At 29.0% G+C, this 24,010-nt stretch overlaps 1 protein-coding gene across 6 annotated transcripts in view; it reads right to left on the minus strand.

The window, feature by feature from the left end:
* The window catches only part of LOC112680680 (nose resistant to fluoxetine protein 6-like), a 34,734-nt gene extending 12,229 nt beyond the window's left edge, over positions 1 to 22,505 (minus strand). The window contains exons 1-8 of one of the 6 annotated variants that reach the window (XM_025550860.1): positions 20,043 to 20,336; positions 10,691 to 10,796; positions 9,241 to 9,570; positions 5,851 to 6,068; positions 5,208 to 5,428; positions 3,304 to 3,398; positions 3,031 to 3,212; positions 2,806 to 2,963 (exon numbers count right to left, since the gene is read on the minus strand). In XM_025550860.1, coding sequence (XP_025406645.1) covers positions 2,806 to 2,963; positions 3,031 to 3,212; positions 3,304 to 3,398; positions 5,208 to 5,428; positions 5,851 to 6,068; positions 9,241 to 9,556 — 1,190 coding nt within the window. In that variant the 5' untranslated portion in view covers positions 9,557 to 9,570; positions 10,691 to 10,796; positions 20,043 to 20,336. Of the gene's footprint in view, positions 1 to 2,805; positions 2,964 to 3,030; positions 3,213 to 3,303; positions 3,399 to 5,207; positions 5,429 to 5,850; positions 6,069 to 9,240; positions 9,571 to 10,690; positions 10,797 to 18,462; positions 18,715 to 20,042; positions 20,337 to 22,408 lie in introns of those variants that run through there. The other 5 variants (XM_025550858.1, XM_025550863.1, XM_025550859.1 and 2 more) reach the window with 5 other exon arrangements.
* Positions 22,506 to 24,010: the final 1,505 nt, after the last annotated feature.

Raw genomic sequence — 24,010 nt, forward strand, 5'->3', positions numbered from 1 at the left:
AATTCTATTTCGCAATTTTAATTTCGTTAAATGAATCTTGCAGGTATGAAGTTTAAAAATTAAATAGTTTAATGAAATAAAAATAGTAAATTATTTAGTGTGTTTCAGATATAATTTAAAATAAATTATAATCTTTACGTTTTATAATGAAATTTTTTTTTTTTTTATTTACAAAGCTTTTAGGCTCTTAGCTGCTTCAACTAAATTTTTCCAGCCTTCCCCACCTTCTGAATTTTACAAATTCTTGGATTCATCAATCGCTTTAATATTCTTCGCTACCCTGTCTATCCACGGCTGCCGCGTCTTTCACGTGGCCATATTCCGGGTAAGGTTTTTAATACCACGTTTTTAATATTTTTTTCATCTACTCGCCACATGTGGCCAGCCTATTCGAGCCTTTTGACAAATGACATATATTTTATGCTTGGTTTATTATATAATTTTTTTAATTCTGTATTTTTTCTTCTTTCGTACTGCAAAGTGCTTGAGTTTGTTTCTTAGTATCTTTCTTTCAAAATATAAATACTGATTTTTGTCACTCTTAGTTATTGACCAAGTTTCGCAAGCATAAATGATATTATTCTTCTATAGAAAGTGTACAGTGTTTCTTTCGTTTTCCAGGGTAACATTTTAGATCTAAGTGTCTTATTCATTGTAAAATATGCACGGTTGTCTGTGGTTATCTCTGCCTCACTTCACTGTACATATTATGTCTATGATTGATATTCACTCCTAAATACTTGACATCTTCTACTTGTTCAAACATAAAATTATCAACTTTAATACGAGATACGTCTTCCAGAAATCTTGACAAAATATTGTATATTGTTATGGCATCATTAACGATTAATCCAATTTAATTTCTGGCTTTGATTAGTTTTTCCATTGTGTGTATAACCTCTGATTGAGTATTGTATGATGATTAATATGATGATGTCATCTGCATACGCGAGAATGGTCATATTTCTATTGAGTTCCACGCAGCGCCTTTTCTCTACATTTATATTGAACAGTGGAAAATATATGACTATATTGTTGTTCAATATTTTTTAAATTTTAATTAAATTATTTATAAATACAATTTAATACATTTTACGTCAGAAATAAAATAATCGTATATTTTACATTGTTTATTTATTTTTTATGAAAATAATAAAAAAAAATTAGAAATTAGAAAATATGAACTAAACTGTACATGTATCTGCGTCTGTATATATATGCGCAAATATTTCTTTAAAAAAATTTAATTAACTAATTTAGTAAACGATTTATAGTTGAATTTTGTTTTGTATCCAATTGAACACTTATACTTCATAGGTATACTTTTTATCACATAAACGCATAATACAATTGATCTTATTAACGAAGATCTTTCCCCAAATATGTGTAGGCTTCATCGAATAAATTTATTGTTATCTATGTGTTGAGGCCGATAGCGTAAAATAATATTACGCGCACACCGGTCACCTGTTTGTAAATGCGTGAACTAAATGTGATTTCACTACCGACCGACTATAGTGTGTATGTGTGTATAATTGTATGTAGCTTCGTCAGAACGGTTGGGTTCGCCACACAAATCTGACGAGCTACGTGGTGAGGTGGTGTGTGTGTGTGTGTGTGTGTGTGTGTGTGTGTGTGTGTGTGTGTGTGTGTGTGTGTGTGTGTGTGTGTGTGTGTGTGTGTGTGTGTGTGTGTATGTGTGTGTGTGTGTGTGTGTTTTGTGTTGTGTGTGTTTCTATAAATTATTAGAAAACGAGAGGTAACTAAATAATTGTATAAAGTTATTGGTAACTCTGTTGCTGTTTAATTTATTTTTAAAACAATAATAATAAAAAAGACAAATAAATAATTAAATAATTCACAGCAACAGATATAAATAAATAACAATAAATATAAATAAATAAAAAAAAACTCACTAATTGATGGAGCACGGACTAGCCAGCTGTAACTACGTACCTAACTACTATAATAATATATAAAATAATAAAAATCGGTGATTTGCGCCTACAAAACAATTAAAACAAAATAATAAAAACTGGCGATTTTCGCTCAATAAAATAACAATAATAATAATTTCGCCTATGACGGCTATGGCAATTGTATAAACAAAAATAATAAAATGTTATAGTAAAAAATATAATACTAATTCGGCCTATAACGGCAAAATTAAAACAAAGAAATATGTGCCTATGGTGGCTGCACAAAAATATAATTCAAAAACGGTCGATGTGAACCCAACGACAGTTCGTACGACACAGGCGACAACAAAAATAATAGCACCGGGCCTTTTACAATTATATAACTCACACACATATAAACGGCAAACCATAATCGATAATAATTAAAAGTATAAGCAATGATATGTGTTCGCGAGTACGTGTGGGTAGAGTATCGGTGGTGAACCGAAATAGACCGATGACCGTGAGATTAATAGTTATAAGAATAATATGTTGCGTTAGTGGCGCAAACACTATGATTATGGTCAGTTCGGTATTGATATGAAAAAAATGTTTATGTCAAATCTAAAATATGGAAAATTGGTGTTAATGTTTATTCATCCATACTCCTTGTTCCTTGTCAAACAAATACGTTTTGTGTTCTAACAAGTTATAACTATGTAGTGCAAGGTAATGAATTGTACTTAACTCAATGACTCAAAACATACTATAAAATGCTAATGGTTAATGATCAAAGTTTTCATATATATAGTGAGTGCGTTTGCTTTTTTTGTTTTGTTTGTTAATATGTAGGTAGTTAGTACTTGATTGCTAAAAGCTTAATAAACTACTGATCCATTGAATTTACCTGATCAATCGGAAAGTCAATAGGTACACGAAGTTTAACGATTTTCCACTGTTCAGTCGATCATTGATAATGATGAACGTGAAAAATCCACTTACGATAAAGAATATCTCAACAGTGACCGGAGACTTGAGGATCGACAGCCAAAAGTCAGTTAAAATCTGCGAAAGAAAGGAAATAAAAATTCGAACCGTTTTTCAACAATTTACAGTATTATATTTTCCGTACGTGTTCCGAGTACTCCGTGCTATGTGTCGGCAATCCCAGGTCCAGAGCTACCCTGTGTCCCACGATTACGGATATTATTCCAAGCGTTTTGAGACCGTTGGTGACAGCGAACTCACGATTTTTTATGTCACCCATTAAATTCTTTGTGTTCGACACCATCGAATACGAGTAGAGACATTCACCTGAAAAACCGAATAATTTAAATGCGTCTGAATCGATTATTTTGAATGAATCCGTACCCGACCGATGTACGGACTATAGATAGGTACTCACTCCAAAAAGTCGGGTTTTTGGCTTTTGAACGGTATGAGCATACATCATATAGTGTGCCGATAACCATCAATACGAATCCCGTGATAAGTATGCCGCTACAATTATTTTGATAATACAATAATATTTTAGTATAATAAAATTTATATTATTATTATTGTTATAACTATTTATAAAATTATTGAACGCAACCGAACAGATACAATATCATAATGACATATCATAGTTATTATATTATGTGCACTTGTAAATGCAGTTTTTTTTTTTTTTTATTGATCTAAAAACATCGGCTTCTATGGCCATTAGTTTGGCATTAACTTAAACTATTTTACTATTGTATGGTTGACTTATAATAGGGCTTAAATTAGGTTATATAGCTGAATTTCTTTAATAAATTGTAGGATTTTGGTGATTGATTGAGTGTCGGGTCCGAGTGCTTCTCCGATTTGTTGTGATATTTGGTGTTTTTTTCTCGTGTCTTCGTATTTTTGACACTCAGTGATAATGTGTTTGACTGTGTAGACTACTCTACACATTTCACATATAGGAGGATCATTTTTCTCCATGAGATGCTTGTATGTGATAAATGTATGCCCTATTCGTAAACGATTTAGTATGGTTTCTTCTTTTCTTTTTAATCCTGGGTTGTGCCATGTTTGTATGTTGTTTTTAATTTGGTTTAACTTTGTGCTCTGGTTAGTCCACATTTTGTGCCATTCATGATAAATGCAGTTTTTTTTAAACATATAATGTTAAAATCTATGTATTCATAACTTATGTATTATATAAATTCTATAAACATTAATTGGTTAGAACATAATTAGGTTTAGCTTATAGCGAATAAGGATAAATGGGGACATAGCTGTTTGGACGTGGGGACAAATTAACGTCAAATATATATATATATATTTATAAATTATAAAATCATTGATATTTTATATTCATAATATAACAAATGATATCGTATCATAATATCAAATTTTATCGAATTTTATAGTTTTGGCAATAGGTACTTTTTATATCAATATATATAACTTATTGATTTTTACATTTTGTTATAATTATCACACTTTATCGAAACACGGTGATATACGAGACACGACAATACACATCTATAACCATGTTAATCGTGTACAAATTTCATTAAAGTGTACATGTAAGATGTCATTAATTAATTCAAATCGCGATGGTGAAGTTTTTTTGAATGAATATTTTTGACATTAAAATTTACATATTATAATAAATATAAATAACTTATTTATTTTATTTACTGATTTATATATATTTTTTTTGACGTTCATTTGTCCCCCCGTCTAAACGGTTACGTCCATTCGTCCTAGATCGAACTTATAGATGTGTGACAAAAATCATCTGACTTCCATGTGTTCAATAAAATACATTTTAATAATAATAATATTATGATTCGGTTCCATTTAGATAACTAAAAAATAACTAAATCGATAGTTAGATTATCTTTGAGAAAATGTTTGCATGTCAACACCAATTTTCATAAAAAAAATTTGAACACGTCATTAACGGATTAGCTATAACTAATGAAAAAAATTTTTAATTTTATCACTGCTCATAGACCATAGTATATTATATTTTCAAAATTAAATTTTATTGCCTCAGCGTAAAAATATCATCATTGCCTGTATGAACTATTAAACTATGGAAAACATTGATTTCCAGTCTCTATCTCATCCAATTCCCTGTCAAAATTCTACACTTAACTGTTGCGAGTTACGTTGGAAACTTTTCCGTTTTAATAAATCAATTAGTCGCGTACCACGTATGTTTCAAAACCGAAATCGTATTGCTGTTCTATGGCTCCCGTTACACTTTTAAGATTATAGTTTCCAACGTAACCCGACAACAGACAACGATCACCGTTTCGTGGTACTCACCAGATCCACAGGCTTCCCTCGGTGTTCGGCAGCTCCAAGTCTTTTGACGTGTACATGGTCGAGGGTATGGCCACGTCGATGACCACGTTGAAAGCCCGGAAAGCGGGCACCAGCACTCGGTCCACGGAATACTTGATGTCTTCGCTCGTACACGAGTCCGGGACGCATAGCGCCCACGACAGGGATTCCGGCCCGGTGGACCGAGGAGACGGCGAATCGTTCTGAAAATGATCGTCGAAGGGAAATCGTTACGCGGCTGTTTTTTAACCTACGCCTTTCGTACAGTATACCGACACGCAGCGTCCTGTTGTTAAGCTCGGCGACCGGTAACCGCATGTCACTGCGATCGCCCTTGTCGACTCGACGGTAATCGGTTTCCAACGATGAAAAACGACAGGGGGGGGGGGGTGCGCCGTTGACACTGGTCGCGAACAGTGGCAAGACGAACTTAAACATTTTCAGAAGCAAACATATTCTGTCGCAACCCACCCGTCCCTCAAAATACTGAAAGGCGGCCGCCTTTCGATTACCCATATCGCCACGCCACTGGTCGTCAACGTGTTTCAATCAAGTTACTGCTTACGTCCACGGGACGATCGATTTTAACAACAAGACCATGTGTGCCTCCCTCAAATGCCATTACCGATGTTTGCGGTTTTGTTTCCACCTCCGGCGGGCCTGTTGGCCGCCGTCCCACGTCGTCTTCGTCGGTAAACCGAAAGCGCATGACCGCCACTGCGTAAGCGCCACGGATCCCGAACCGTTCGGACGACACGCTCATACACCGGTCGAAGTGGCCCAGCTCAATTAACTCAGATGCTGTCGGCGCGCCTCCTGGGTATTTGGAGGAGGAGTCGTACACTGCAGAATATTCGTTGATTACAACACTGTCGGTGAAAACATCGAATAATCACTTCCGTCCGAACGCGGGGCGAACCCGGAGCCAGAAAGTATCTATTTTTTAAGATGTTTACCGCCGACGGGTAAGACTACGCGTAATATTTGCTGTGTGATCACGTTTCCAGTTGTCGTGGAGAGATTCACAACGAGTTATGGATCACTACGAAAAAGCGCATTTTTTCGTATCGATTTGGTTTTGCGCTAACAAACCGACGAAAATTCGCCCGAAAAACCTGCCCGCGAACAAATCGACGGTGCGCGACGCGAATGCTTACGGAGATTACTGCGCACCACTAAAACTTCGCCGTCCTGTGCAAACGACAATTTGTCTTTTCAATCGGTCACCGTATCGCATTATCATCATGTCATCATGCGGCTTTGCAATACTGTCGCGTAAGATAATGCCATCGAACGGACTCTACAAGTTGTTTACTTGTTTACTTTATACTAATTTAATTTGAGGAACAATTTAATATTTAGATGATTCTTCGGTGATCTAATAAAGGGTCCGTCAGTATTGATTAATAAAGAAAAATATAAATGAGATTTAAAATAGAAAGATGTTGTGTTGGCAGTTTTATACACGTAAACATACACAAATGTAACTTTAAATGTAAACGTGTTAAGTAAAAGTGTTCAAATGTAACCACGTTTTATATGAAATATACCAATACAAATATCTTTATTGGCAGTTCAAAGGTGTAATCGCAGAGTCAAAACACTGGTTCGGAACCACAAATAAAAATTGTTTCCCAGAACGTTTTATTATACTTGTAACAGCGTCTGTATATATAAGACAACTCTAGTTTTAATTTTTACAAATATACAGTGGATTCCATCTAATGCAGATTCTGGTTAATATGGTTATTCGCGTACTAATAATATAGTCAAAACAGTATAGTCCCAAATCCAATGCATACTAACAAGGTTATATAGTTTATGTGTTTATTTATATTTGGCTTTTGTGAGCAATGTTCATTTTATCATTGCATTAGAATAAGTGTTAAAAATTAACATAATTGGATTTGTTCGTAATTATAAGATTGTGTTTATCAAAAGTCATAAAAATCATTAACTTTTAAACCTTAATGGTGTTTTGTTGTGAATTTAATTGAATGGTATTGAGAGCAAAAAAAAAAAGACGATAAATATGTAGCTTTCTTTTCCTGACGAGAATAATTTCAGTTTTATTTCAGTGAATTCCAATGCTACTTAAACGTTTTTGTTGGTGTATCCGAATACATTTTTCTCTTATACTATACGTCCTAAAATTATATTTTTCATTAATATTTTATGTATTTATTTATCTATTAATATTATTTTACATCTTTTTTTTTTTTTATAATTTCATTGCTTACGTGAGCAAAATAAAAACTTTTCGATATTATAAATGTTAGTGTTTTTGAAGAAGTTCTATTTATATAGCCAAACGCTTATTATGGGCAAATAGGTTAATTCCTAACGTGTCCACATTAAGTGGAATCCACTTTATATAAATTCTTAATTGTCATATTTAAAATTGTTTTTTAATTATTTAAGTTAAATATCATTTTTATTTGAAAAATTTCTATTTTGATATTCAAATTTTATTTTCACCGATGTATTGAATAATTATTATAATAATTATTGAAAAATTTTCATTGTGAGAAATAATATTGTGTAAAATCGACACAATTCAGTAAAATATTTACAATAGGATAACAATATACGAACAAAATAATTCGATGAGTGGTGGTGTAGGGCTTAAAGAACAATTAACTTATTATTGTTCAAAACAATAAAGCAAAAACTTAAATATTAATGATTAGTTAACTGTTTACAAAATATGTATTTTTTAAAACACAAATAATCTATATAATCAGAAACGAAACTCATCATTATTCATAATTCACGTACGGTCTTTTAAATAAATATTAAGGAATTTTGTTGAACAGAGGAACTTTGATTTTACACTCGAATTACGCACAGTGTTCTATTAACTCCACAGCGCATACCTCATTCCATAAAACTGTAAGGAATACATTTATAAAATCTTAAATATTAAATCGAAAGTATTAATTAAGATAATCAAACATCCTATATAGGTATGCAAATGTATTATACACACTTTTACTTACCTATAAATGCTTTATTATCGTAATTAGCTCTTTTTGATTTACTTATTATGATTTAATAAATATATTCTTTACCTTTATATACCTATTATACATTTATATAGTCCAATATTTCTAACAATTCTATACACTTTTTATTACTTCGAATAATGATTGTGTACCTTTATTTTAAAAATACAATTTTTGAAATTGTTTTATTTTTGTGTTCGTCTATTGTTGTTGTATTAATTAATTGTTTTTTTTTTTTTATTACATCTTATAATTCTTTGAATTTTTAAGTCATAACTTTTAATTTGAATGCATACGTTGTTTTGAAATTTCAAATGTTTTATTTGAAATTAAAATTTTTAAAAGTGTAAAGTGATATAGATTATATTGATTTATATTTATTTATAATAGGTAGGAATTACTATTCATGAAATCAATTGTATTTCCAATATTAAATGGCTTATTAAAAAGAGTTCTCATAATAAATAAATAATAATAAATAATTATTGATAATAATATAGGTTGAAAAAGATTTGGCGGAAACAAAAATTGAATCTTTTTCGTTTTAACGAAGACGATACTTGGCAGAAATGTATTGATCACCCCATTTATGTAATTGAGTTTAATAATTATATGCTTATGATGATATTTGATTATGAAGTATCATGATATAACAATGTGAAAATTATTACAGATGAAACTAAAAATATTTACAATTACATTGACATCATTGAAAAATTAGCAATTTTAAAATAATTCAAATATTTATTATTTTTATACTATTATTTTGTTCTCTTGTAAACTAAAATTCTGTAAACACACTAATATTCGTATATTGTGATTAATTTAAGTGGTTATTTTATGTTCATAATGTTTATATTATGTTTTTGAATTTTTATGATTATTATTTCTTTAATTGTGCTTTGAAATTATTTCAAAATTTAATTAATATATCATTACACACACAATATTTCATGGCCTACAATGTCTGTGAAAACCGAATGATTAACTAAATATTGTTCTTTACTTACTTTTTATAGCCCATTGAGTTTGGTTATTTAAGCTTCTCATGAATTGTAGTCCGTCTCTAGTACAATTTTTGTTGACATTCGAAAAAGGTACAAAGTCGTTCATACTATTTGCCATAATATTTCCAAACAACATTCGATGGGAATACATTGTGATGTTATCGTTTTTCAATTGTAAATTGTTTTCCATGTTTTGAGTATCATTTGTTTTCTTACCTGCATTGGGTTCATTATTGTTTTTTGAAAATTGAGCATGAGAAGAGCCAACGAAAAATAATATCACTATTACTGTAGTGATCCAAAAATATTCTGACCACATTGTCCTGCGTATACCTGGGAAAAAATTGTATGAAATGGTATAAATCAGTCAACTTAAACATGTATGAGCAATTTATCAACTATCATTTTAATAGTTGTACAGGTATGCTCCTCTGAATAAAAATCAATGACCCTATGCACGTACATGGTTAAAATCATAAACTCTTAGATTAACATGCTGAAGTAGTAGTAATATTATGGAAATCCCCTAATCACAAATCGTGCTAAGATGTAACTAGTCAAAAATTTACCATATTAACTTTCGAGCGGGTGTGCTTTTGTATAAATGCAATATTTTAGTACTTTTTTTTTTTAGTTATATTTAATTGTTATCTTATTGGTGGTCACGGGTATGAAAATGTTATTCTCTACGTCTTAGACCTTAGACTACTTTTTAAGTGTCTCGGTTTACTTAACAGTCGACAATCGACGAAGGACTTTTCATGTTGTCTCAACGCACAACACGTGCCGTTCCGTCTACCATCTAATTAAAAATATTATACATTTTTTTTTGTGTAGTTAAAATAACAAAACGTAAGTATTTTTTTATATTATCGACATATAATGCACCATACATGAAATATACATAGATATATTTAATAATTTTTGAAGTGAAACTTCTATACGCGTGCTGGGAAAAAATTTTCAAGGTCGCGACACACAGGAATGCAACGAAAATTCGTCACGTTTTATACTAATACACGCGTATGCGCGTCATTAGTTAGTATTAGGAGATAGCAAACGCAGACACTGATAGTAACGTAGGCTGCCGTCAGCGCGTGGCCTACGTTACATACCTTTATTTTATACCTATACACACGCATACGCATGACATTAAAAAAATCAAATGTATATCTATTTTTTTTTAAGTCAGACTTATTACTTCTAAAATTACTATATTTATAAAAATGTATTTATTTTTTTATGACTTACTATTACTTACTATTTAGTATTTACTGTATATTACATTTAATTAAACTGTGATATTATTATACATACAAAAATTTGTGATTTGTGAAACATGAACAGTGGTATTTTAAACTTGAAATAAAAAAGTATAGGCAGATAATTTTAACGGGCAAGTATGTACATTTTTAATTTTTTCTTTACTACATGGATAATGTTAATTTCTTACTGTTAGGGTCTCGAAAAATCGATTTATCCAGGGCATCTGAAAGTCTAAATCCGGTCCTGTTTCCCTCCCTTTATAGATCTTCTCATTTTGATTACTAAATGATTCTCTGCAAAGACAAATAATACAAATGAAACCTCTAAGACAGTAACTGTAGATTGTACATTAATATTTTGATATCACCACGACTGTTTTCGAGGAAGTTTCACTTCTATGACTTGTGCCTGCACATAATTGTTTTTTTTTTTTTTTTGTAATAATGTTTTTTGTTTTTTTTTTATTATTTGTGCATGTTGTTCTTCCAATTTTGGTACGACTTACAACCAATATTATTTATACTTTATTTTAGGTCAAATCATATGGAAGTCAAGCAAATTTAACATTTACTTTAAGATACTTAAATTGAAGTAGACCGTGTGGATGACCTTGAGAGTGGTAGTTTATCGAAAATGTGGATATAATTAATCATTAGAGCAATTAGGAACAAGACTTTTCAGATAAAGAATTAAATCTAAAGACTAGTTTGAGAGACAGCTTATTCAAAATCGAAAAAAATAAAATAACTTAATGGCAACAGAAAAAGTATAAAAATAAAAAATTAGGTAACATAATATAATTTTTTAATAAATAATTATAATCATTTAAATAAAAACAACTTTGTGAACGTATTGTTTATTTTCTTACTGCCATAATTAATATTTATTATTAAATTCAATTTATAAAACAATAAATGTATTATATTTGATAAATGCACAATTTTCACAACATATTAAGACTGTTGTATACTTAACTTTATTATTATATACTTATACATGTAATTAATTTAACATATATTTTGAGTGGTTATTTTATATTCACAATGTTTATATTATGTTTTTTATTTTTAAGATTATTATTTCTTTAATTATACTTTGAAATTATTACAAATATTGCGTGCCAACCGATTGACTGTAAATCAGTATCGCTCAGTCTGTTCAACGTTTGTGTGTAGGTAGATGTTGTTAAATAATTACTACTAATTGTGGTGTAAAAGTAATTTATTTGAATAGTTTAAAATTATTCTAAGTACAAATTATTTAATAACTAATGTGAAATTTTCTAAGTCCTAATAATTTAATAAACTGTGGAGAGTCTAAGTCTAGTGTGGAGGTACTCAGTGTGCTTAGCTAGAACTTGTCTGATTTGCGCTTGTTTCCGGATCCCTTATATACCTTACGTCTATAGTCTATTAACGCAAAGTGTTTGTGCTGTCCCCCATTCGGCCCATGATTAATGACGTAGAGATCGAGGATGTGGCCTACTGTTATTTTGATTATTATTTTTTATTTCATTTTTGCATAAAATGATTATGTGTAATGACGCGTATCCCCCTAGTTGTGGTTTAAGAAGTACGTGTGTAATATTTTGACTTAATTTATCCACAGATGTGATTTTAATATTTATAAAAATTCATTTTAAATAAACGAATTCATCTCTGTATTTCCGTGTGCGTATGCACACCGTTGCACACTTACGCACGATGGGACGCAGGGTGATTATAATACTTATTCCAAACTATTATTATCTAAATACGCGGGATGGGACACAAAATACAATTAATATATAATTACACAAACAATATTTCATTGCCTAAAATGGTTATTTAAGCTTCTTGTGAATTGCAATTCGTCTCTTGTACAATTTTTGTTGACATTCGAAAAAGGTACAAAGTCGTTCATAGAATTTTCCATAATATCTTTAAACAACATTTGATGAGAATACATTGTAATGTTATCGTTCTCCAATTGTAAATGGTTTTTCGTGTTTGGAGTATCATTTGTTTTCTTACCTACTTTGTGTTCATTATTATTTTTTTTTTTTTTGCAAATTGAACATGAGAAGAACCAACGAAAAATAATATCGCTGTTACTGTAATAATTAAAAATATTCTGACCCCATTGTCCTATGCTCGAGAAAAAAATCTAATGAAATCGTCGGGTACAATTCGGGAATAATCTAGAAGGTTCTCGATTGTCCTATCGATGCGTCTGTATCACCGCAAAAACAGTCAAATTTTCTAAACGCGACAAACACCTTTCTTCCATTGACTTATTCGCGCCGGATTAGCCATAATATATACGGTTCGTTGCTACCGGGTGTCATGTGGTGTCGTTGTTTCTTTTGTGTTGGTTGTTGCTGCGTGATTATCTCACGATACCTTGTTATTATTACGTTACGTTAGTGGTTGCCACGTAAGATCTTATTGTCGGCTGTTGCGGTGACGTAGTACGCGGTAAGAATCTTCATTTATACATTTATTGACATTAATATATTGTTATTCATTTATTGGTATTAATTTATTGTCAACTATTACTTGATTTTATTTTAATATTAAAATACATATTAATTAGAATATGTACATATACAGTGCATCTTTTATTGGAGCTTGGTTACCACGATCAAATAGACTTGTTCGGAACCTCCCTTACACATTTTCGTCCTTCGAACCGGATTCAGTATGGTCAATATGGCCCCATCAAAGTCTTCAGAATAAAAATTAACGCAAGCACGCATCGCTTGGGACGTGGCATAAAATTCCATATGGAAAATACATGCGTTGGCCATGAAGGCGAACATGGACGAGCAAAAACGATTAATATTTATCGCACGTCACGAGATATTAGATCGTGCAGTAAAGTCGTTTGAAACGGAGCAAAAAAATATTCTTTCATCACTGGTTGAGTTAAACAGGTCTGACGGATTTACAAGTTTAGATTTAGAAACTACCGAGAATATGGAATAACTGCCTAGAGAAATTACAGGGGTGTTTACGGAAATACGTGGATATCCTTTCAACTACACAACAATGTGCAACGGTAGAGCGCGAGAATGCGTTTTATGTTCGTGCGTTGTTGTCATTGCCGAAGATTGAGCTTCCAAAATTTGACGGTAGTCTTATCAACTGGTGTGCTTTTCGCGATATGTTCACCTCACTAGTGCATTAAAATCGGTCAATGATATGGACCGTTTACATTATTTAGTGTCTTATTTATCAGGATCGACCTTGAATATTGTCAAGTCGGTTCCGCTAACTTCGGATAATTACGCAATCACCTGGTATGCGTTTCGGGATCGTTATGATAACAAACAACTTCTCGCGACAGCACATTGTAATAAATTATTTTTGTTTGGATGCTTATGACGAGAATCGGTTACTTCGTTATTATCAATTGTCAATACCTTTCTCGAAAATGCGACTGCAATAAAGGAACTTGGTATCGTTGATTTGTCTGGATTCATGCTATTCTACATCGACGCCACTGCTATTGACCCTGATAATCGTCGATTATTTGAAGCAAGTGTACGTCAAGGAAGCATACCGAGCCTGGATGAGTAATTGGATTTTGTTGCAAATCGATGTAAAATATATCCACGCAAACATGGCTATGCTATCAATGGGCAACAGTAGTTCTAAAAAAGGCAAGGGCGGCCAGGCGCCCGTAAAGACTACATTATCGACTACTGCCACTTCCAAGAACAGATGTTTGTTTTGCAAGGACGATCACTCGTTATTTAGATGTTTAGGGTTACTAATAAGAAATTATGTTTTGTGTCTGAATCTCTGCGCCTGAATCATGAAGTAAATTTTTGCAAGTCGGAGTACTTATGCAAACTTTGTGAAGGACGACAAACTGTACTGCTCCATTTAGATTCGTAAAATAAAGGTTATGGAAAAACATCAACATCTAATGCAGCGGCAATTCAAAAGACGATCGAGAGCCCTGCAAAATAATACATCTACTGGCTTTTCAGGCGCTGTGAAATCGGATGTAAATGTTGTATTAGCTACTGTGATAGTGAGAATATGAGGTCAATGTGATGAATTGGTGCTGTTGTGAGCTTTATTAGATACTGGATCACAAATTTCGACCATTATCAATCAATGTGCAATTCAACTTGGTTTACCACACCACAAGGGACGAAAATAGGTTAGTGATCTTGCCCAGTAGCCATTACGAACTGTAAAGGGGTCAACCAATTTTAGTTTTATTCCATTATTGTATGATTCACCACAAATATCGGCCACCAACATCGTAACTCTACCGAAAATCACCACCTTTATACCTAGTCAAAAATTAAACCTTTCAATTCTTAAGCAATACGGTCATCTTCTACTTGTTGACCCTAGTTTTGATGTTCCAGGTCTAGTAGACATATTAATTGGAGGGGATTTGTATTTATTAATACTACATTTACATTCTGATATTGTCCATCGTCCCGATCTGCCCTCAGCCTTGCACACGTAGTATGGATGGGTATTTGTTGGAGCAATAGAAGAGTCAAAAGCATGTTCTATAGCTTCATCGTTGGCGGTCCATGTGGCATCTGATAAACATGATATAAGAGAGCTCTGATAAAGGTTTTGGGAAGTTAAAGAGCCTGGTATAATTAGTGGCCCGAGCACGGAAGATGAAGCATATGAAAGATACTTTCAATAAACTGTATCACGGGACAGTAATGGAAGATTTCATGTTGCTTTACTTTTTAAATCCATAATTCTGGATGCCATAAATAAGCAAAATACAAAATGAGACGCTCATTCATTAGGACTAGGATCGTCCTCATATTAATATATTGTTATTTATTTATTGGTATTAATATATTGTTAAACATAATTTGAATTTTATTTAATATTAAAATACATATACATAAAAAAATACATATACAGTCCACATTATATTGGAGTTTGGTTACCCCAATCAAATAAACTTGTTTGGGACCTCGCTCACATATTTTTGTATTGTTTATTTTTTTACTGCCATAATTAATACTTATAAGTAAATTAAATTTATAAAATAATAAATGTATTGGTATTTGATATAATTTAATAAATTTTCATTAAAATTATTATATAAATAACTCAATAATTAGGTGAAAAATGTTTTTTTATAGAATAAACATTTTTGACTAAAAAGGAATAAATCGATTTTACTTATATCAATTCATATTCCTCTTAAATCCGTTGAATTATTCAAATAAAATAAAATACAGTAAAAAAAAAATCTTGTTAATATTAATAAATATACCTTCAATTCGTATGATTGAAATATTTTTCTATATATTTTAGTGTATGTTTTTATTATTAAATGTACTGCTATCACAATTTTCTTGAAGTTATAAAAAAAACATTTGGTTTTAATATATTCATTGATGGTAATCGATTCATTTTAATGAATTAACAATTTTTTAGGCAAAATTCTGAATTCTAAAACATATGACACACATAAAATACGATAAACCATGATTTTGAAATGATATTTTCAAAGTATCAACTTTGTTCAATTTTCAATTTCTAAATATTGCAGTACGAAATTTTTAGTGGGAATCTGCTATCCGAAAATTATGTCTGTGAAAAAATAAAAGACTTCAGTGAAACCAATAAATTCTCCGTTTCACTCAAAATCTTATATGAGTGCCATTCGAAATATACATTCGAATTGATAGGTCACGTGAGAGAGTGAGGTTTTTATTAAATATAGGTATTGTGGGTTATATGTGAATCCGAAATAAAATTCGGATTTTTGGTTTTATCGGATTGTACACAATAAGAATAATTCATACTCTACTCGTACGAATATTGGTTTTGGTTATATGTTTTATATGTTATATGTTTATACTTAGGAAAATTATTTTATTTTTTTTTTTTTTTATTGTTCATTAGAGAGTAAGCAAATTTCCAAGAAAATCGAATAATAGTTAAATATGAATTGTATAGATACATTCAATTTGCGTAATCTTTATTTTACAGAATAATATGTGGTTACAGGTACAAAGATAATATAGAACAGTACGATGAACTGAAATTTCAGTAAAAAAGAGAAAAATATTCGTTATATAATTAAATCTAGCAAATGGTTTCCTAGAAATTAAAAAAAAAATGTATACATAGGAAATTGCATAATGTGGAAAATCGACAATATATTATGTGATTAAATATATTATCACGACGGTTAAATATTAAAAAAAAAACAAACAGAACCATTACCATTCAAAACTAGATATTTTCTACAGGTTAGGCATTAAATATCTAGCTCAAAGTTTAATTGTTTTAAAACTTTTAATTTTAACTAGTTAGTAGATTTACCGATTGACTTGATAATTTACAATAATCCTTGTTATTTTTCTTGGCCTCTTTAGGTTAATTTTAATATAATTAATTAAATAAAAATTAATCATTATTAGATTTTTAGCGTTTGAAACAAAACAAAATTGTATATACAATTTATTAATAAGCATTGTTTTGATAGATAATTAATAAAACCATAAATTATTACTAAAAGTCAGTCAATAATAAAACTAAATATATAATCATTATTTATGTTGTCCTGATGACTAGAAAACTTATTTAAATATTTAATTAGATTTTTACGGCTGAATTAAGTTTATATATTTTAATGTTTTAACGTTTAACTTATAGAGTTGATTTTAGTATTATTTTTAACTGTTCACTTATAATTTAATATTATTTTAATGACTTAACTAACTCAAATTAGTTATTTTTAACAACTCACCTACATTTAGCTGCAGCATGAAATAGTTTATTTAATGTCAAGGTATTGTTATATCAATGTGTTTTTCCATGTATAATATATTTTTATTTTATAACTCTATTAGAGAATAGAGTTATTTATTTTTAGAGAATACAATAAAAATAAATACATTTATTATTTATCATCTGAATTTTGATATAAAGGGATGATAAAAGTTACAATAAATAAATTGAAATGATATAGAAATAAGATAAAATAATAAGACAATTCTTATTTTCTTGATAAAAATTTGTTATTATTGATCGATAATTGCTCATATTGTTTTGATACAAAAATCATCGAAAATCTTGTTAAAAACATGAATTATTTTTAAACTATTGTAGTAGCTTCCAACGAATATTGGTAAAAATATGGTTTGGGTTTATATTACATAAGCAAAATCATCAGATGGGTAATGGCTATTCGATCACTTTTGTTGAGTCTATAGTAATATATTTTATGCGTATTTGTGTCGACCAATTTTCATTCCTAATCAAATGTGTACAAAGAAAAATAAAACAAAAAGGAAACTAACCAAAATACGCTCGTTTGGAAATTAATTCAGTTTTGAGATTATTAAAATAGATAGTCTATAAAAAAATTCACAACCTTACTGTAGATGTAGTTCATATTTTCTAATAAAAATATTTTTATTTATTTTTAAGTACCATTTTATTGTTATATAATTGTTAAATTCTAAAAAAAAATGTTTTGACTCACCAAGAATGTATAAGTTATTTTTATTTTAATTTAGATGGAGATATAATAATATGATGCCCATGAAACCTATAAAAATATTTTAGGAAATCCAAATATGATTTCAAATGTCAAAAAATGATTGTAAAGTAGGTTAAAATAATTAAAATTATAAATGTTGTTAAATTAAAATACCTAAACTTGCGATTAAAATTAAATTTTATTGAGATTTCTATTCAAGTCTAGTTTTTATAATGAAGAAATTGAATTACCTTTATGTTATTTTAATTTCTATAATACAGAATCATATTTTTTAATGAGAATTTACTGTCTTTGATATTTAAATAAAAAAAAAAAAAAATGAAAAAGCGTTAACATTCAGATATAATTTAAAAAAAAAATCGATTCTTAGTAAAGTTGTTAGTTCAAATTAATATAAAATATAACGTTATGATACTAGAATCAGTTATTTTTAGTTTTTAAACACAACATTTTTTTTTTTTTACTTGCCTTTAGGAAGAAAAAATTTTCTAGAAATGAACCTTTGACCAATACGATGAAGAACTTGTTTCACTTTGTGTTCTAATATTACTGTTTTCTAAATATTTTGTTTTACTTTGAAATTATTTATATCTTTGGGTCGTTTAGCGTTTATAATTTGAACACACATTTAAATAATTTTTAGTATTCAGTAGATTGCAATTGTAATCGATTACTTTATTGAACTAAACAAGCACGCACGAGTAAAATATAAATATAAACATATAAATATTATATTCGGACTACACTGGTAGATTCTTAAGTAGTGTATGATTCCATGAACCAGTTCGCCATTCCTTGTACTAGATCGTTTAAAATTCTGAACCATAAGAATAATTTATTGGTTTGTATTGTTTTTTTTTTTTTTTTTAATACTTTGTACGTGTCATTTTTAGTATAGAAAGAATGCTTAAAAATGTATCTTATAGCTTTACACTACATAGATTATGCAAAAAACACAAATCTATATAATTATGACATTTTTAAAAAATGTTGAAATACAATCAAGAAATCGTTAAATGTATTTGATAAATAGAACTATGAAAATAATTTTTAACTATTTTAAAAAGTTTATAGATTATTTATTTAGGGTTATTTACATTTTAGAATATATCAAATATTTAAAAGTGACATTAAGCTGGGATATGAAATTTTTAAATTTATATTTTGTTTATTATGTTTTTATTTTATTTCATAGAGATGTAATATGACCGATTACAATGTTTTAAAATGTTGTAGAATTGGATTAGTCAATTGCTTATTGTGAGTAATATTATATCATTACTAAATATTTTATCTGTGTTTAACAGACTTATAATGCTTAATTAAAAAGTTTATATTTTTTTAAATGTTTTAAATTATACATGACTATGATTTTAGTTATTACTCTATATTTTACTGTCTAAAATGTGTTGATAACATTACAGTGAACAAACCTTCAATAAAATTAGTATTTTTGTGTTGAGAATAAGATAGTTATCGAATATTACAATAATTATTAATATAAAACACTCATTTATTTTTAAGTTAAACAAGTGAAAAAGGTGAAATATTAAATTGATATCATTCCCCCCCCGTACCCCCCCCCCCCCCCCCGTTAGTTGGTCAATGAGTTATTTTATATTTTAAGACTAAAATTGAGAAAATATCATGAAGTAGATACGCGCTGCAGATTATTGTATAAACTAATATATTATATTATTTAAGTATATTTCTCTTGAAAATCGCTACATTTGGTTTGATTGATGAACTGAAATACAAGGTTTATCGCCAGTTAATAAATCATTACGTATGTTTGCGTATCTCCAACGGCTTTAGTAATGTCTCCATGTTAGTACACTGATCATTTTTACTTTACATTATAATACATTAATAAATAATTAAATGAACACTTGATTTTAAATTAGATTTGTGAAATACAAATACGTAATACGATCTCAATGGAAAATATGAGTGTACGGTGGAAAACAAAGGATACGCAATTGCAAACAATTTACAAACGACTGCCAAAGGATATTATATTAAAGATTTTAAAAATAATAAATACTTACTCACAATAATATATAAATTTGTTTTTCGATATATTTGAATTTTCAAAATATTAATTGTTAATGATTCTTCCAATATCTATGTTTATTCACTATAATGATAATGCAGTTACACTAATATAATATGAACTGTATACATAAATAAAAGTTACAATTATTTGTTGTTTAAATATTTAATTCGCATGCATACAAAAATAAAATCCATTTAATAACGGCGGAAGTTAAAAAAAAGAAAAACATGAACTGTGCGAATAGTGTTCGTACAATATCAAGATTCCGTGGCTAATCCTATAGTAGTTCTTCCTTGTAAATCGCTTTGACCAAACCCCCTTCTACTACTCGATCGTAAACGAATCCAGAGTTCAACGTTGTGTAAACTCTGATATATGTCCACCAGAATACAAATGGAAAAAATATCGTTTTTAATTTTGAATTCAATTCGCAAGAATACGTGCATGATCCAAGTCTTATAATTGCTAGTTTTTAAAAATATGTCACTCAACATGAAGCCGTTGAACCAACAGTTAACAGTTAACAGATTTATCAAAAAAAAATAATTAATATTATTCGTGTATCCTATCTATGTTCACGTAAATCACAAATAATGCTTTCAAGTAATGAGGAACTAGAGTAAACGAGTGTATTCAGTTACAATATTGTACTTAAGAAACCAAGATTCGAAACGATAGTTTAAATTTTTGTAATTTAATTTTTAATCAATTTTTAATAACAATAAGCATGAACGTATACATTTCTTGTATCCGACCATTATGATACCAGTTATACCAGTTATACTATGAGTTGTTTTGCTGTAAACTATTGCCAACACTATCTATGTTCGTGATAATCACACTTATTTTGGATACACAAACCAAGATTGTTTAATCATATGTACTCAGAAAATAATATTTAAAAACAACTCGAGAAATATTTTATTCCTAAGTTTAGGTATTTACTAATGGTTTTATAGACGTTGTTCGATAATATGTTCCTTATAATTAAAAGTTATTGATCATTTATTTTTCTAGATCTTTGAATATAGCTAATTGATGTAAAATAATAACTATCAATTATTAATTCAAAGTTATTATTACGATATTATGACTTATAATTAAGTCAAAGTATACCGTATGGATATAAGTTAAAGACTATGTTGATATATGTAATTTAGTTTGAAATATGTTCTTCAGAAATTTTGAAATAAATAAATCAAGATTTATCTTTTAAAATTGAAACTTAATAATGTAGGTATAGAAAACATTTCATGCTAGTTGTTTGCAATATGACGTATAAGCAATTATTGCTTTATTAGTGTAGAGATTAAAAAAATGTGAACGGTTTATATAAAATGTATAGATAATGTAGAAGTAGGCGAACGTCACGTTTCATTTTAAGTTGAAAAATATGATATACATTTTTTCAACATTTGTATGTAACAATTACTGCAGTCAGCGAAACCAATATTGTTAATGAAATCTATGAAAGCCAATTATAGATTTACACAAAATTTCATCTTCATCTCAAGTATTTACACGATTTCTTAAAAGATAATTAGAAATTAATCGTAACGTATTTCAATTGCTTTTTGTGTTATATTTGAATTCGTTTAAAAAATCCTCGCGAATACTTTATTGCACATAATTATCGATTCAAAATAAGTCACATTCAAAATAAATAAATTAGTGTGAATCTTATTGTTTTTTTCTACGATCAGCGTCTGACTAGTTAGTCATCCATGGGAAAGGCAATTTTTATTATTGTTTTACAACAACCAATCGTACAAAATACTGATAATCAACGGTGGTGGTAAAAATTGCATATATGATTAAAAATTGTAGGATATTTTTGTTATTACTAAAACACGATTATATTTTTTCCACAAATAATTTTGTTTTGAATTGTTTTGTGTGATATATTTTTTTAATAAAATACTATAAAAGCTAATACATCTGATTCATCTTGATTGAAAATTATTTTATAATACAGATTTTGAACATCATAATATTTTTACAATGATTTTGTCAAATTTATTAGAAATTGCTTTTTAATAACCAAAATTTACTATAATGATATAATAAAATACTAATTTACAAGAAGTCTGGATATGGCACGTGGTAATTTAAATAATACAGCAGTATAACAACCAGTTTAAGCATACAATTTGTAATGCGCTAATGGCTAATATATAAATTTATTTTATTTTATAATTACTTATAACTAAGTCAAAATATATCGTATGGATATAAGTTAAAAACTATGTTGATATATGTAATTATATGTAGTTATATGATTAACTAAAAAACCAAAATTTGTCTTGTAAGAATTTAGAAAATATGTTTTTCTATTTATACGTACATTATACATCTTACCTTCTATTTGGTTATCCATGTTCAAAATAAAAAAACTACAATGAGTTGGTAAAAATATCAAAAACACAATCAATGGTGTAATTAGAATATACTTGTACAATATGAATTAATATAAATATTGTACTGTAGCTAAATAAGTAGGTACTTTTCACGTAAGATTGTCACAATAGTCATTTTACCAGATAAAAAATATGTGTAGGTACTACTGATTATGCCTTATCTTTATATTATTACAATCTATAATCTTAAATAATAAAAGCAAAAGTATTATTAAATTATATCGATCAAAATTAAGTATTTAAGCAAAAACCTAATTTTTACAGATATCTGGTACTTTTGAAGTGATAATAATTTGTGAACGTAATTGCTGCAAACAGCCGCTAATAAAATATACATAATTTAATATGCAAGAAGTTCTTCTTTAATATAGATGTATTTAATATAATGTAAATTTGAGTAAATTTTATTCAGTCTTCGGAAAAAAAAAAAACGCGTAATTCTGAATCAATTTCATTATGAATGCAATGAAAAAAAATAAAAATATAACGTATTATTATTTCTATTTATAGAACAAGGATAGAACTATTTGAAAAATAATTTTTTTTTTTTTTTAGTTTTAATGTGCCAAAAAAAAAATAAACAATTTATGCCCTAAATTAAAATAAAATATCCGATATATTGAAAAATATCTCATTGAAATAGCTATAACTTGAGTTATAAAAATATTTATAAATTTCCAGTTACATGTCCGACCACGACAGGATGTAGACATAAAAAAAAAAAATTCAATTTTTAAATCAGACAATAAAAACCGCCTAATTTTAATTTGTGGACCACTGTGTGGCGTGCTTATGATCACTGTAAGTTAGAGTACCTACAGAGAAAAAGATGGTATCATGAATCCAATAATTATCTTGTTGATTTGATATTTACCATAAAATACAGACATACACCTACGTGTTATTTTTGGACCAGTGTAATTAAGAAGGTCAGTTGTAATGTTCATACGGTGAAAATCTCAACTTCACCAGTTCAAATAGAAAAATAATAGATCAGTGCAGATGCGTCGAAACATCTACTGAGCGAATATATACAATAGTATGTTGTTGCATTGTTGCAGATGAGTGAACATTTAATACTCATTAAAAAAAAGGGGCGTAGCAATACTCGATAAAAATTTAGTTGATGTAATATTTTTTTATCGGTTTTATTTTTTTATTTATTACAACATTTATTAATAATAACTTATTATTTTCCATGCAATAACAGCATTCATAAAAAAAAAAAAAAAAACTATTTATTTGTCGTACACATAACACGCGACGTGTTTTTGACGATATTTTCTTCTATGTGGTCGATGTATGCGGTCTCGATTATATAATATGTAGCCCACCGAAATTTGGATGTAAAATTACATGCAAGCTACCTTACTCTCCTCTCCCTATCTCACCAATACCGTACGTATGACCCACATGGTTATTATTATATTGCATTGTGCCTTTTTTTTGTTACCAACAACGTAAATCGACAATATCTACATTATTTAGTAGTTGGAAACAGTGGAGCAAAAAATTTTTATAAAATGTACTTTGTTGACTACAA

Source organism: Sipha flava, unplaced genomic scaffold, assembly GCF_003268045.1.
Source record: "Sipha flava isolate LNK unplaced genomic scaffold, YSA_version1 179_pilon_pilon, whole genome shotgun sequence".
NCBI lineage: Eukaryota > Metazoa > Arthropoda > Insecta > Hemiptera > Aphididae > Sipha > Sipha flava.